We start from the raw sequence: 14772 nt of genomic DNA on the forward strand, positions 1-14772 counted from the left end.
TCCAATTTTCTGTCCTGTGGTTTGGCCCTGGGCACTGCTTCCACATGCATAGCCTCTTCCTTGCCCCTGAACTCCCACTGGTAGCAGTCAGTACCAACTACTGATTTCCATCATTTAGACCAGATGAAAGGGAATCTGGGTTAACTATGCTAACCTCCAGTTTCCACCCGGAATGGGTCTCAGGAAGAGTACAAACCTCGGATGCCTTAGTGGAATGTAACCTTAGCGGAAATACTTATCCTGAATCTCAGTGTCCTCATCTGTAACAAATAGATACAACTATCCTATAGATTCCTGAACATTAAATGTGATCATGCACATTAGGTACTTAACAGCCTGGCACAGGGGAGGCACTCACAAACCTCTAGCTTTTGGTAGTCATCTCTGAAAGAGAACAGAGCAGCTGGTCCTCCACTGTTCAAGACCTTAAACTCTTTTTACAGAGACAATGAGGGGATCATTGGAAACCAGAAGGCTACTTGCAAGGTGGAAGTTGAGGAAACTTTATTTCAGATGGAGACAGATTCCTAGACAGCCCTCCAAGTAATTTGAAAACCAAAACTAGGAGTCTCCTCAAGAAACTGAAGACATTATTCAGGGAGAATTAGTATAAGGTAAAGAAAATGACTGGGTAGGACATGCCTTGAACCAGTTCATTCCTTACACATGGAACGATAGCAACCTCTACTGGCAGTTCATGGGTATCACTCGGGAAGGAAGGAACTAGGATCTTCTGAAAGTAGGGAGAGAAGGCAGCTTAGGTCTGGGAAGAGCTAACTTTCCCGTAATTCAGACTGAACACAAATGAAGCACCCACCCTTGCTCAGTAGGCAGAAGCCTCAGTCTTTCCACTATACTGGGGAAAAGATTCAGCTCAACTGGCATAAGGACACACAACAGGGTGGCTAGGTGTCCATGGAGGTGGGTGTCCAAGCGTGCACACGAGTACGTCCCTAGCCACCAGAGCATTGCACCAGGGTCTGCGGCTTTAGAAAGAGGTCAAAGTACCTGTATTTTTAATAATTTCTTGACATGGTAAAAGAATTTTACATTACGATCCAAGGGTGATAGGGTGAGGAGGGGCAGTGGAACAATCCAACAAACAAAACGGGAAACTGAGAAACACATGGAGGGAAGGGGGAAGGGTTTTAACTGGAAGGGATCTGGAGGGTGGGTGGGAGCACTGCCCAACTAAAATGCAATTGGTTTGTTACTGAGTACTATTCGTGGGAAGACAGCATCCTGACTCCTTCTCTACAGAATACTGGGAGTAAAAATGATGCATCCCTGGTGGAAATATTATTGGGGGTTGGAAGACAGAGACAGGAAGAATAAGTCAGAAACAGACACTAAGAGTCACTGGCAGGCTGACCGCAGGTATCAACTCTCCAGCCATGGTAGAATAAAAGAGCTGGGGGCTGAAGGGGATTAACACAAAAGCTGTTAACAATTAAGTGATATCTCTGGAAGATTCGAGAGACAGGAGGCAACTCTTCTATAGATTTCACTTGCCCAGCGCATTTCCACATACACAAATGTGTATATGCATGTGTGTGTGCACATACACATACAAACCAATGATTGCTTTCCCCGGAAGCCCGACACTATAAATAAGAGAAACAGTTCCCAAAAGGAAAGCCCAACATGAGCAGCAGCATCCGGACCTCACACTTACAGACACCTTCACCCCAACTGACTACTGGCTGGGAAAAGGCAACCAGGAGTCAAGCTTTTGCAATAATGCCAAAAACGGCTGGGTCAGAGAGGAACAGGCCTTCCCCAAGCCCTCTGCTTCTCATCTCTCTGTTCCCCACCAACTCACCCTGGGTACCAAAAGGCTACAGTATCAGGAGGGAGGATGGGCCCAGGACGTTTGTCTGGGTAGATGACAACTAAGACAACCATCACCTCCTGAAAGGTATGTGACAGGGATCGTGGAGAGGGAGGGTATGTTAGCTAATGGAGTAGGAGTAGTAGGAGTGTGTGTGTGCATGTCTGTATGGGTGTATACATGCATACACATATGTGCATGTAAAAACGCCCATTATAAAAACATCTGAAGGAGCTTTGGAATTGACTGAAGGCCTGAGGTGTTTCTTGTCACGATCAAGATTCAAGGTGGGATGTACACAGATGCGAAGCCCTAATTCATCACCAGGGCAACTGTGAGAGGATCCAATGCTCCGCAGAGGAAAGAAACAGTAACCTCATGTGAGGAAGAGAAGTTTGTCCCCCCGCCGCCCTAGTTCCTAAAAAATACCTAGCACTTTCCTTCCGGTTCCCTCAGCTTTTAACCAACTAATTATCAAAAGGAAGAAAACATAAAGCGCAAGACACAGGAGGGAGAGAGGAAAAGAGTGAAAACACAAGTATTTTTGTGCCAACATCCTGCACACACAAACCTGGAGTTCTCCAGAAATTACGACAGGTTGGGTGTGGGGCATTAGGGAAGGAAATAGAAGAGTTCCTGAGGCCTGAAAAAAGAGGTAAACACATCACAGAACTAGATGAGAGTTTCATTAGACTCTAACTAAAAACAGAGAGGTGTGATTACTATTTCCAGCCAGTTTCCCCATCACGATAGTCATGTAACAAACCAAGGCAATGTCGGTCTTGAGCCAGACTCACAGAGTCCCCTGGCCCTGGCCCTGGCCTCAGTACAGAGTCTCTGCATTGCTGCTCCGGGGCCGTTTGATCTTCTCAATATTTTTCAGGATCATGTCATGTAGAGTGACCTGGGAGAAGAGGGATCAGGGGAATCACATATCTGTACAAACCTTACCTCATCAAGAAAATGAGAGACCCCTCCACAAATCCCCAAGCAATCATCTGCATACAGTAAGTCCTTAATGTCACCAATAGGTTCTTGGCAACTGTGACTTGAAGCAAATCAAAGTACAGCAGGTAAGCAAATCAAGTACAGAAGGTCCTCAACCTGGTTTCAAATAACGTCATTTTGTTCGATGTCATTTTGTTACAATGTTAATGAAAATAAACTTGGTTTTGATATACATCATTTTTAAAGTCACAGTTTCTAAGAACCTATGGACAACATTAAGTGATGACTTACTATATATATATATATATATATATATTTTTTTTTTTGAGACAGGGTCTCGCTCTGTCACTCAGGCTGGAGTGCAGTGGCGCGATCTCGGCTCACTATAACCTCTGCCTCCCGGGTTCATGCCATTCTCCTGCCTCAGCCACCCAAGTAGCTGGGACTACAGGCGCCCGCCACCATGCCTGGCTAATTTTTTGTATTTTTAGTACAGACAGGGTTTCACCGTGTTAGCCAGGATGGTCTCGATCTCCTGACCTCGTGATCCGCCCGCCTCGGCCTCCCAAAGCGCTGGGATTACAGGCGTGAGCCACCGCGCCCGGCCAACTTACTGTAATTTTAATTTCACTTGAGCCTGCATTCAGGGTGGCAGCACCGTCTCTCTTATACTTCAACTGGATATAAATGGGTATTTCCAAGGCCCCAAGTGTGTAATAACAACTAACATGTATTGTGCACTTAACATAGTAAGAATTGTACCAGGTCCTTCAATGTGTTATCTCAGTTATTTTTAAAAAGCGAATGAATTTTATGCAGTAGGTACTCTTCACTCTTCAGTTTTGTTTTTTTTTTTTTTTGAGACGAAGTTTTGCTCTTGTTGCCCATGCTGGAGTACAGTGGCACGATCTCGGCTCGCTGCAACCTCCGCCTCTTGGGTTCAGGCGATTCTCCTGCCTCAGCCTCCCGATTAAGTGGGATTACAGGAGTCCACCAACAATGCCCAGCTAATTTTTTGTATTTTCAGTAGAGATGGGGTTTCACCATGTTGGCCAGGCTGGTCTCAAACTCCTGACCTCATGTGATCCACCTGCCTCAGCCTCCCACAGTGCTGGCATTACAGGTGTGATCCACCACACCCAGCCTCTTCAGGCCCATTTTATTTTTTCATTTTTATTTGAGGCAGAGTTTTGCTCTTGTTGCCCAGGCTGGAGTCCAGTGGCCCTATCTCGGCTCACTGCAACCTCCGCCTCCCAGGTTCAAGCAATTCTCCTGCCTCAGCCTCCTGAGTAGCTAGGATTAAAGGCATGTGCCACCACGCCCGGCTAAATTTTTTTTGTATTTTTAGTAAAGGCGGGGTTTTTCCATGTTGGTAAGGCTGGTCTCGAACTCCTGACCTCAAGTGATCCACCCACCTTGGCCTCCCAAAGTGCTGGGATTACAGGTGTGAGCCACCACACCCGGCCTATTTTTATTCTTTTTTGAGATGGAGTTTCGCTCTTGTTGCCCAGACTGGAGTGCAATGGAGCAATCTTGGCTCACCGCAACCTCCACCTCCCGGGTTCAAGCGATTCTCCTGCCTCAACCTCCCAAGTAGCTGGGATTACAGCCATGCACCACCGGGCCCGGCTAATTTTGTATTTTTAGTAGAGACAAGGTTTCACCATATTGGTCAGGCTGGTCTCGAACTCCTGACCTCAGGTGATCCACCCGGCTTGGCCTCCCAAAGCGGTGGGATTACAGGCGTTAGCCACTGCACCCAGCCCAGTCCCATTTTAAAGAAGAAATTTTAGTTTGAGCTTGAACAGTTTGCTCGAGGTCATACAATACAGGTAGAGCCTGGTTGCAAACCTACGTCTGTCTGACTCTGACACCTATATCTTAACCATATTGTAGTGCACACCCCTCCACTCAGGTAGAAAGAAGAGAGATACCCAGCTAGATGACTTCATGGTTCTCAACACTCAGGTGATGCATAGAATTTGGTCTATTCATTTTACCTCAGACCTTCATCTCAGCCCTTCAGAGAATTTCAAGAATACTCTCAACAGAACTAAGAGAAGCCACAGCAACTATGGACAAGGACTGAGGTTACTCACATATTGATTCCTCAGCTCTGATATGATGAGCCGAAGGCTGATATATTCTTTCTCATCAATCTCTGTCACGGTGCGGCGATAGTCCTCCTGCAAGGAGGGTAGAGGAAAAAGCTAGTCCCCAAAGCCCAACTGTTCCCAGACAGCTCCTTCCCAGTAACAGTCACTCTTCACTATCCTGCCACCTCCACCCTCAGGCCACAAACCCCTTACTTACCACATGGGGATATTTAGCTATTTTAGAAACCAATTTGGCTCTTGTAATATAATATCTGGAAGGAGAGAGAAGAGGAGGAAGCTGCAGGAGACCCCTGATGGCGCCCACCACCTCATCAGCCCCCAATGCCTCGGCCAAGCCCAAGCAGCCCTACCTAGAAATCTGGTCCAGATAAGATGCAGCTTCACTCTCAACAGTTCTTAGCTCTGCAACTGTTTCCTCCTAAAACAAACAAACAACAGGTGCATCAAAAGCCACTTCCATGTCATCCACAGCAGCCCCAAAGAAAAAGGAAAAAAAGGTAACACAAGGGAGATGAGAGTATCTCCCAAGCTGCTCTTCCCAGTTTGTAATTCAAGTACATTACCTGAATGGACACCCCAAAGTTGTTTCCATCTTCTATCCTGGGAATCAGGAGCTGTACCCACATTTTGACCTGGAGGTCAAAACATATATGAGGACCTTTGCCTGAAGGCTGAAGCCATGAAGTACACAATTCAGACGGTTGGAGCCAGATGCCAGGAACACAGAAGTCAAAATACCTACTCTGGCCAGGCATGGTGGCTCATGCCGGTAATCCCAGCAATTTGGGAGCCCAAAGAGGGTGGATCACCTGAGGTCAGGAGTTCGAGACCAGCCTGGCTAACCATGGCCAAAATGGTGAAACCCCGTCTCTACTAAAAATACAAAAAGTAGCTGGGTGTGTTGGCAGGCACCTGTAATCCCAGCTACTCAGGAGGCTGAGGCAGGAGAATCGCTTGAACCCAGGAGGCAGAGGTTGCAGTGAGCCGAGATGGCACCACTGCACTCCAACCTGGGTGACAGAGCGAGACCCCATCTCAAAAAAAAAAAACACAAAAAAACCTAGTCTGCCAATTCCCATACCACCCGTACATCCACTGTTTTTTGCACTTCAGGTGGGGTACTTGGGGCCGGCAAGTACAGCCCATAGGTCACCAGCCTGTGCCTCACCGTGTTACATTTCTCAATCAACAGCCGGATCTCAGGTTTCACTTTCTCAATAATGTCCACCAGCTGCTGGTTGCTTTTCAGCATCCCATTGGGCATCACAAACACCTTGGTTCCTGGCAGAGATGTGAAGGTCAAATGATCAGGGAAGAGGGAAGAACACAGCATCCCCTGCCTCTCTCTCATTTTCCCTATACCTATCAGATGCTATGATCTCTGCCTTTGTCGTAATCCTACCATGACACCACTATTAGAATCGAGAATGTATGGAACAAAAGAACAGATGAGCATCTAAAACATGACAAAAGTCTTAAACCCTCTGTTTATTGGAAAACCAGGTTTAGAGCACTAAATAACAAGCACGTTTGGAGGAGCTGGGAATGCTACCTCTGGGGAGTAAGATCAGATCTTTCCTCCTGGTCAGGAGAACACTAGATCCATCCTGCTTCTCAGGGTTGCAAGTCAGGGGTGGGGTGAGGGGAGGTGAGGTAAGGGTGCCTCTTACCTTGGAAGGCTTCTTCACACTCATCCAACCTTCGCTTCTTATAAGTGGGCTAAGGATACAAAGAGGCAGGGATGAGCCTGCTTTTGACACCCACATCTCCATCGCAAGATACCCTCCAAACAAGTTTAATCCCTTCCTCAGCCTCATAGCTTGGGTTATTAATTTCTGCACAATTTCCTAAGTACATATAAAGCTTTAAGAAAGATTCTTGGAGGCGGGGCGCGCTGGCTCATGCCTGTAATCCCAGCAATTTGGGGGGCCGAGGTGGATGGATCACCTGAGATCAGAAGTTCGAGACCAGCCCAGCCAACATGGTGAAACCCCATCTCTACTAAAAATACAAAAAGTTAGCCAGGCGCGGTGGTTCGTGCCTGTAATCTCAGCACTTTGGGAGGCTGAGGTAGGTGGATCACAAGGTCTGGAGTTCAAGACCAGCCTGGCCAAGATAGTGAAACCTCATCTCTACTAAAAATACAAAAATTAGCTGGGCGTGGTGGCAAGCACCTACAATCCCAGCTACTTGGGAGGCTGAGGTAGAGAACTGCTTGAACCCGGGAAGCGGAGGTTGCAGTAAGCCGAGATCGCACCACTGCACTTCAGCCTGGGCAACAGAGCAAGACTCCGTCTCGAAAAAAAAAAAAAAAACGAAAAAACAAAAAATTAGCCGGGCGGGGTGGCAGGCACCTGTAATCCCAGCTACTCGGGAGGCCGAGGCAGGAGAATTGCTTGAACCTGGGAGGTAGAGGTTGCAGTGAGCCGAGATTGTGCCATTGCACTCCAGCCTATGTGACAAGAGCGAAACTCCATCTCAAAAAAAAAAAAAGAAAGAAAGAAAAGATTCTTGGCCTGGGCGCCATGGCTCACGCCTGTAATCCCAGCACTTTGGGAGGCCAAGGCACGCAGATCGCTTGAGCTCAGGAGCTCGAGACCAGCCTGGGCAACATAGGGAAACCCCATCTCCACAAAAAATACAACAACTAGCTGAACGTGATGGCACATGTGCCTGTAGTCCCAGCTACCTGGGAGGCTGAGGTAGGAGGATCACTTGAGCCTAGGAGTTTGAGGTTGCAGTGAGCTGAGATTGAGCCACTGCACTCCAACCTGGTTGACAGAGTGAGACTGTGTCCCCCCTCAGAAAAAGAAAGAAAAGGTTCTTACCACAAAGCAAATTATGCTCTAGTTTGGATGACCAACTTTCCAGAAACGCAATACATTAAGTATTATAAAGAATAGGAAAAAAGAACCAATCAAAGCAGGGAAGATAATTAAGCGAATACGTACAAATCTGCTGGTTCCACAAAGGAACACATTATTCAGTCAACAAACATGTATTCAGCAATTGCTGGGGACCAGGATCAACACTAGGTGCTGGGAATACAAAGATTAAGATAGCTCCTGCCGGCCGAGTGCGGTGGCTCATGCCTGTAATCCCAGCACTTTGGGAGGCTGAGGCGGGCGGATCACCTGAGGTCAGGAGTTCGAGACCAGTCTGGACAACATGGTGAAACCCTGTCTCCACTAAAAATAAAAAAATTGGCTGGGTGTGGTGGCGTGCACCTGTAATCTCAGCTACGTGGGAGGCTGAGGTGGGAGAATCACTTGAACCCGGGAGGCGGAGGTTACCCTAAGCTGAGATCGTGCCACTGCACCCAGCCTAGGCAACAGTGAGACTCTGTCTCAAAACAAACAAACAAAAAAAGATAGTTCCTGCCTTCCAGACGTACAAGTTCTATCAATGAGGCAGTACTACAGACAACAATACAGTATCATCAGTGTTATAGTAGCATGTGGACACATGACTGATAAGGACCAGGTGTTAGAGATGCACAGCAAAGACAGCGATTGCAGTTACATAGCGAGAACTTCATATCCCATAACACTACTTAAGACATGGAAACAAATATAAGTCTTGTTCAGAGCCATGAGAAAAACCAGGTAAACTGATGAAGCTCGTTCTCTTTTTTTTTTTTGAGACAGAGTCTCACTCTGTAGCCCAGGCTGGAGTGCAGTGGCGCGATCTCGGCACACTGCAAGCTCCACCTCCTGGGTTCATGCCATTCTCCTGCCTCAGCCTCCCGAGTAGCTGGGACTACAGGGGCCCACAACCACACCCAGCTAATTTTTTCGTATTTTCAGTAGAGACGGGGTTTTACCATTAGCCAGGATGGCTTGATCTCCTGACCTCATGATCTGTCCACCTCGGCCTTCCAAAGTGCTGGGATTACAGGCGTGAGCCACCGCGCCTGGCCTAAGCTAGTTCTCTTTTATTTGAAACTCACTCTAACACTGACAGTAGCATTAGCACATTCACTTCACGTCGTAAATGAAACTCAGGGTCTAAAAGGAATATACTCGAGGTCCCGTGCAGTGACTCACGCCTGTAATCCCAGCACTTTGGGAGGCTGAGGCAGGTAGATTACTTGAGCTCAGGAGTTTGAGACCAGCCTGGGCAACATGGTGAAACCCCGTCTCTACAAAAATCAGCTGGGCATGGTGGTGCACTCCTGTAATCCCAGCTACCTGCAGGGCTGAGGAGGAAGGATCGCTTGAGTTCGGGAGGTCAAGGCTGCAGTGAGCAGCGCTCACGCCACTACACTCCAGCTTGGGCAAAAAAAGTGACACCCTTTCTCAAAAATAAATAAATAAATAAGAAACAAAAGAACTATACTAGAGTCATCATGTCTGTAACAGAGTCCTAGTTCCCAGATCCAAATCCCACTGTTCCCTCTGTACATCTTAAACTGACAAGGAAACAGAGGACAGAGGACCTACTGCTCAAGAACACAAAGATAAATATAGGACACTTACACCATCCAGTCCATCATGGCTATTGGTGAGAAGAATGGGGTCAGGGACTGGGAGATTCATGTCAGAGTGGATCTGAGTTAGGTCATGGATGTTTAAGATTGGTTCCTGAAAGACACCCACCCCAAAACATTAATCTTTTCAAGCTGAACAAAGAAGTATTTGATTCGAAGAGCAAGAAATGAAAGTGCTTTTACAGTTTAAAAAAATAAAAAGAAGAAGAATCAACACACAGGTTGTCCCAGTTGACAGTAATACCAGGGCCAAAAAAATCGGGGAATTTGAGGAAAGAAAAGGGTCTCTCACCTTCAGAAAACTATCAAGTTCTAACAACTTCTTTGGGAAAAAATTTGCCACCAAGTCTTCTGCCTAAGGAAGAGGGAAAATACAGCTGAATTAATATCTGTGGGAAGGTCTCTCTCTCTCCATAGATACCTCCTCTTTGGGAAACTCTCAACCAACAATCATTTTTCTATTTATTTCACTCACCTCACTTGTGATCCGCTCCCTGAAAGAATCAACCTAAAATTAACAAAGAGAGCAATTCAGTACCTGGGGACAGAGGTAAGAGCAGGATGGAGAATCCCAAATCCAACTGTCTCCCTCACCTTGTAACTGTAATAAGAAGCTGAGAGGCCCCCAGACTGCAAATACTTTATTTTTTTGAGGATCCATTTTTCCATCTCAGGAGAAGAAAGCAGGGCTTTGAGGACACCTGCCTGTCTCCTCTGTCCTCTCCCTTCCCTCCCTCCCTCCTGTGTCTGAAGCTGTCTGAATTTGATAAGCAGACAAAAGACAGGTAGTTAGGGAAGATGTGAGCTCACAAACGTGCCAACCCCCACCCAGACCCGGTCTATGATACCAGGCAGGCCAGCCGCCAAGGGCAGGGGCAGTGTCCAGGGACGTTGTTGGGCTGGGGGATTTCCAGCTGTCACTGGCTTAAAGCCCTGAGTCCAACACGTGTCCGCGGAGGTCTCCCCGGGACTCTCCATCATCAGACGCGGTACAGAAAGCCATCCTATATTTTCCTCTCCCGCGAAGCCGACCCCGGGAGTTGGGGGCTGGGCTGAGCCGAGCGGAAGCTCAGAGCTGGTATCCCCAGGGAGACAAAGACGCCATGGGGAGTAGGAAGCCGGTCAGACTGCTGAGGGATCACAGCGAGGGGCAAAAAGGCCGGACCGGCGCCGCTACCTTGAGCTTCACTTCCTGATCCACCTTCAGCAACGAGGCCATGGCCGGGCCGGGCCGTGTCCGATCCGCTGGACAGCGGAGGCGCTGTGGACTCCAGGGAGGGGGCCGGAGGGACCTGAGAAATCTCGGCTGACCTCGGGACCCGGCCGCCCTCGCTGGCTCACTCACTGCTCGCTCGCTCCCTCCCTCCGTGCCGTCCGCCCGCCCGCCGGCAGCCTGCTGCCTGGTCGCTCTCTCGCTCGCCCTCCCGGCTTTCGCGGCTCACGCCGGAAACTGCGTCACAGCCAATCGCCGAGACTCCTGCGAGGCTGTGCACGTGCGCTGCGCAGCCGCGATGGGGCTCGGCTTTGGACGCTCCCAGCTGGGTTTACACTGCCGGGGTCAAGTGTCGGGTAGGGGTGAAGTAAAAGGAGAGCTGTGGGGAATGGTGCGCTGTGGGGAATTGAGCCTCCGAGAGACTCGGAAACGGTGCGACCCTCTCTGTTGTCCCGGAACTCGCCTTCACCGAAGGGACCTTCTCATCCGCTGCAGTCCCGGGGACAACGCCGTCGCGCCCCAGTGACGTAGGCTCGGGGAAGTCGGGGAACCGGGTACTGGGTTCGGGGGTGTAGTCCTTGATTCCCGCTGCCTCTGCCCGTTTGCCGAGGCTCAAGTGTTTAGGCTAGAGCGAAAAAGACAAGTGCCGTTGTACCAAGCTTTCCTGGTACATTTCCCTGCCAACTGATTCTCGTAAGCTTCCAGACCTCAAAGATCAACTACCTAATCGGCAAATTGATCACCAGAGTAGGGTAGGGCTTGTCCAAGGCGTTCCCAGTACATCCTGAGCCAGAACCCAGATCTCCTAACTTCTACGGCAGTGCTGTATCTATTTGCCTAGTGGAAGCTTGAGACTACACCTCTTCATGCACCCATTCATTCGATCTCTCTCTCGACATTGGATATTTCATTCAATAAAATGGGCCAGGGCACTGTGTCAGATTCTAGAAATATGTGAGTCACATATGTAGGTTGAAATCTTCTAGCAGCCACAATTAAAAAGTAAAACAAGTGAAAATTTTAGTCATATATTTAACCCAGTTTATACAAGTATTTCAACATGTAATCAACATTTAAAAATCGAGATCTTATGCATTCTTTTCTCATACCAAGTCTTCAAAATCCAGTGCGTATTTTACACTTAACTGCACATCTCAATAAGGCAACACCACATTTTCAGTACAGTGCTCAGTAGCCACATGTGGCTGCTGGCTTCTGCACTGAACAGCGCAGCTCTGGGAAATCAAAGGCAAACAAGAGTCAAGGTCGCTGGTCCCATGGGGCATAATATTGGAAAAACACCAGAAAGTAAACTGACAAGGTAACTGCAAAATTTGATAAATGTTAGGAAACAAGTGGATGACATAGAAAATACCAGAGATCTATTTTAGATCGAATGGCCAAGGAAGGCCTCTGAACAAGTGACAAGCTGTGATCTAAAGGATATAAAGGGGTTAGCATGGAAAGAGTGAGAAGAGCCTTGAGAGGTATAAGTGCAGCTCTGGCAAATGCTCTAGGGAAGGAAAGAGATTGTCTTGAAGACAAAGACTAGTGAGCTGAAGGTGAGGAGGGTTGTTAGTAAACAATCTAGATTAAGTGCAAAAGGAGGTCATCAGATTTGTATTTTGGGGTCGCTCTTGCTGTTGAACATTTATCCTAGGCTGGCCTCTCTACTAAGTGCTAGGGAAATGAGGGGAATACCCAATTAAATGGAGTAAAGCACAGAAGACTGACTATGGCTTTTGGGATCAGAGACCTGGGCTTCAAATCCCACCTCAGCTCCTTACTAACTGGAATCTTGTGCAAATTATTGAAATGCTGAGTCTCAATTCCCTCATCTGTAAAATGGAACTTTAATAATTAGTAATAAATAATAGTATGTAATTTTGTGGTGTTGTGAATATTAGAAATAATATATGTAAAACAATTAGCACAGTGCTTAGATACAAAATAAATAGTAGCCACTGTCAGATAAGTAAGTGATCTGTTCATGCTTAGCATGAAGAGGTTACTCCTTAAATTACAGTAATTATTTCCATTCCTGCTTTCAAGCTCAAAGTCCTTTTCAGCTTGTAGAAGGCCACATATAACATCTTGCTCATAAACATCTATCAGTTTTCCCCCTTTTACCTCTGTTTTCTGTTAACACATTTCCCTGGGAACTTTTGAGATCCGATTTGAAACTTCAGGAATTATTTCCCACATTTACTCCATTCTATTTTAAGTATGCCACTATTCTTATTTCTGTCAGAATTTATAACATCAACTGGAAAACTTAATATGTTTGTGCCTGTTAAAACATGCTTTGTTCTCAAATAATTATGTTTTGTCTCCTTCAAGTAGGTTATAAGACAGATACACATTCTCTTTATTTCCCTTCCTCCTCCCCATCCAAGTGTTTCATATAATACTCCATTCATTTGTTTATTCAGTGAACAACTGGAGAGTACCACTACATCTGACAATAACTATTCATTTCTGGGTGCTTACAAGTCACATGTGATCACTGATGACTGGTCTAATTTTAAATTCATGTCCCAAAATCTCAAATGAGTGTACAACACTGCCTGAGCTCCTACTACATGCTCCTGACAAGTTTGCTCTCCCACCCTCCCAATGACTATCATACTTTCTCATCTCCCTGAAACTCCAGTATTCCTTCTCTCCCACCTCCAGCTTATGGCCTGGGCTCATTCTTTATTGAGAAAACAGAAGCAAATGAGAACTGCCTCATCATCTCACCACCAAATCTGCCAATCTGCAAAATACTTTCTGCCTTTCCTCTTTCATTGAAGGAAACAAACCTGTTCCCATCTCTTCCTTTTGTGCTTTGGATTCCATCCCCTTTCACTTTCTCAATCTCATGTCTGTGCCCATGATTAGCCCCTCTTTTTCCTACATCACATCCTCTGCTGGGTTATTTCCAGACACAACCAATATCCCCTATCTTGAGAAAACTCCCCCCCGAATCCCGGTTCCTCTGTACCTGTTACTCCCTTTCTGTGCTCTCCTTCCTGGCAAGACTTCTTGAATTATTTATTGTCTCTTACTCTACTTCCTCGTGCCCCATTTACTCCAATCCACTCTAATCACACTTCTCAACCCCACTTTCTCACTGATATAATTTTTGTTAGGTTACCAATGACTACCATGTTGACAGCACCAGTGGTCACCTCTCATCTTATTTGAATCTCTCAGTAGTACTCAACATATTAGCCACTCCCCTTCTTAAAATACACACAGCAACCCGTTCTGATCTTTCTCCAGCCTCTACAGTGATTCCCCATTTCCTTTGCTGGCTCTTCCTCCTCTGCTCTACTTCTTAATGGTGGCATGCTTCAGGAGACTTAGGTCCTTTATTCTCTGCTTACACTTTCTCCCTAAGAGGATCTATGCATGTTCGGCCAGGCGGTGGCTCACGCCTGTAATCCCAGCACTTTGGGAGGCCGAGGCGGGTGGATTACAAGGTCAGGAGATCGAGACCATCCTGGCTAACACGGTGAAACCCCGTCTCTACCAAAAATACAAAAAATTAGCCGGGCGTGGTGGCGGGCGCCTGTAGTCCCAGCTACTCGGGAGGCCAAGGCAGGAGAATGGTGTGAACCTGGGAGGCAGAGCTTGCAGTGAGCTGAGATCGCGCCACTGCACTCCAGCCTGGGTGACAGAGTGAGACTCCATCTCAAAAAAAAAAAAGAGGATCTATGCATGTTCATAGCTTTAAGTATCATCTGTATTCGGCCGGGCACGCATGGGGGCTAATGCCTGTAATCCCAGCACTTTGGGAGGCCGAGGCAGGCAGATCACCTGAGGTTGGGAGTTCGAGACTAGCCTGAACATGGAGAAACCCCGTCTCTACTAAAAATACAAAATTAGCCGGTGTGGTGGTGCATGCCTGTAATCCCAGCTACTCGGGAGGCTGAGGCAGGAGAATCACTTGAACCCGGGAGGTGGAGGTTGCAGTGAGCTGAGATCGCGCCATTGCACTCCAGCCTGGGCAACAAGAGCAAAACTCCATCTCAAAAAAAAAAAAAAATCATCTGTATGCTGATTTGAGGGCCCCAGATTCGTATCTCCCATCTGACATCTTCACTGAGTTCCAACCATCTATTTTATGTTTCTACTTGGAAACCTAATTAGCACATCAAACTTAACATGGCCAAACCAGAATTCTTGA

At 47.2% G+C, this 14772-nt stretch overlaps 1 protein-coding gene across 2 annotated transcripts; it reads right to left on the reverse strand.

The window, feature by feature from the left end:
• Nucleotides 1-482: 482 nt before the first annotated feature.
• Nucleotides 483-10849, reverse strand: PSME3 (proteasome activator subunit 3). 2 transcript variants are annotated; one of them, XM_030808147.1, is made up of 11 exons: nt 10563-10849; nt 9861-9893; nt 9678-9740; nt 9375-9479; nt 6567-6615; nt 6065-6177; nt 5460-5528; nt 5247-5314; nt 5093-5147; nt 4879-4965; nt 483-2735 (listed from the first exon to the last, which is right to left on the reverse strand). In XM_030808147.1, the coding sequence occupies exons 1-11, from the start codon at nt 10602-10604 to the stop codon at nt 2655-2657; spliced, it is 765 nt and encodes a 254-aa protein (XP_030664007.1). In that variant the 5' UTR covers nt 10605-10849; the 3' UTR covers nt 483-2654. The 2 variants fall into 2 exon arrangements, with proteins under 2 accessions (XP_030664007.1, XP_030664008.1); XM_030808148.1 differs by lacking the exon at nt 10563-10849 and adding an exon at nt 9980-10083.
• Nucleotides 10850-14772: the final 3923 nt, after the last annotated feature.

The sequence above is a fragment of the Nomascus leucogenys genome, unplaced genomic scaffold (genome assembly GCF_006542625.1).
Source record: "Nomascus leucogenys isolate Asia unplaced genomic scaffold, Asia_NLE_v1 Super-Scaffold_285, whole genome shotgun sequence".
In the NCBI taxonomy this organism is placed as follows: Eukaryota; Metazoa; Chordata; class Mammalia; order Primates; family Hylobatidae; genus Nomascus; species Nomascus leucogenys.

What these genes read in the sequence shown, in the direction of transcription:
- PSME3 (XM_030808148.1), bottom strand. Translation starts at nt 10,054, where the DNA reads ATGGAAAAATGGATCCTCAAAAAAATAAAGTATTTGCAGTCTGGGGGC. An exon ending in GCCATGATGGACTGGATGGT is followed by an intron (nt 6,616 to 9,374) that starts GTAAGTGTCCTA and finishes TTGTATCCTTAG; the next exon opens with CCCACTTATAAGAAGCGAAG. An exon ending in GTGTGAAGAAGCCTTCCAAG is followed by an intron (nt 6,178 to 6,566) that starts GTAAGAGGCACC and finishes CATCTCTGCCAG; the next exon opens with GAACCAAGGTGTTTGTGATG.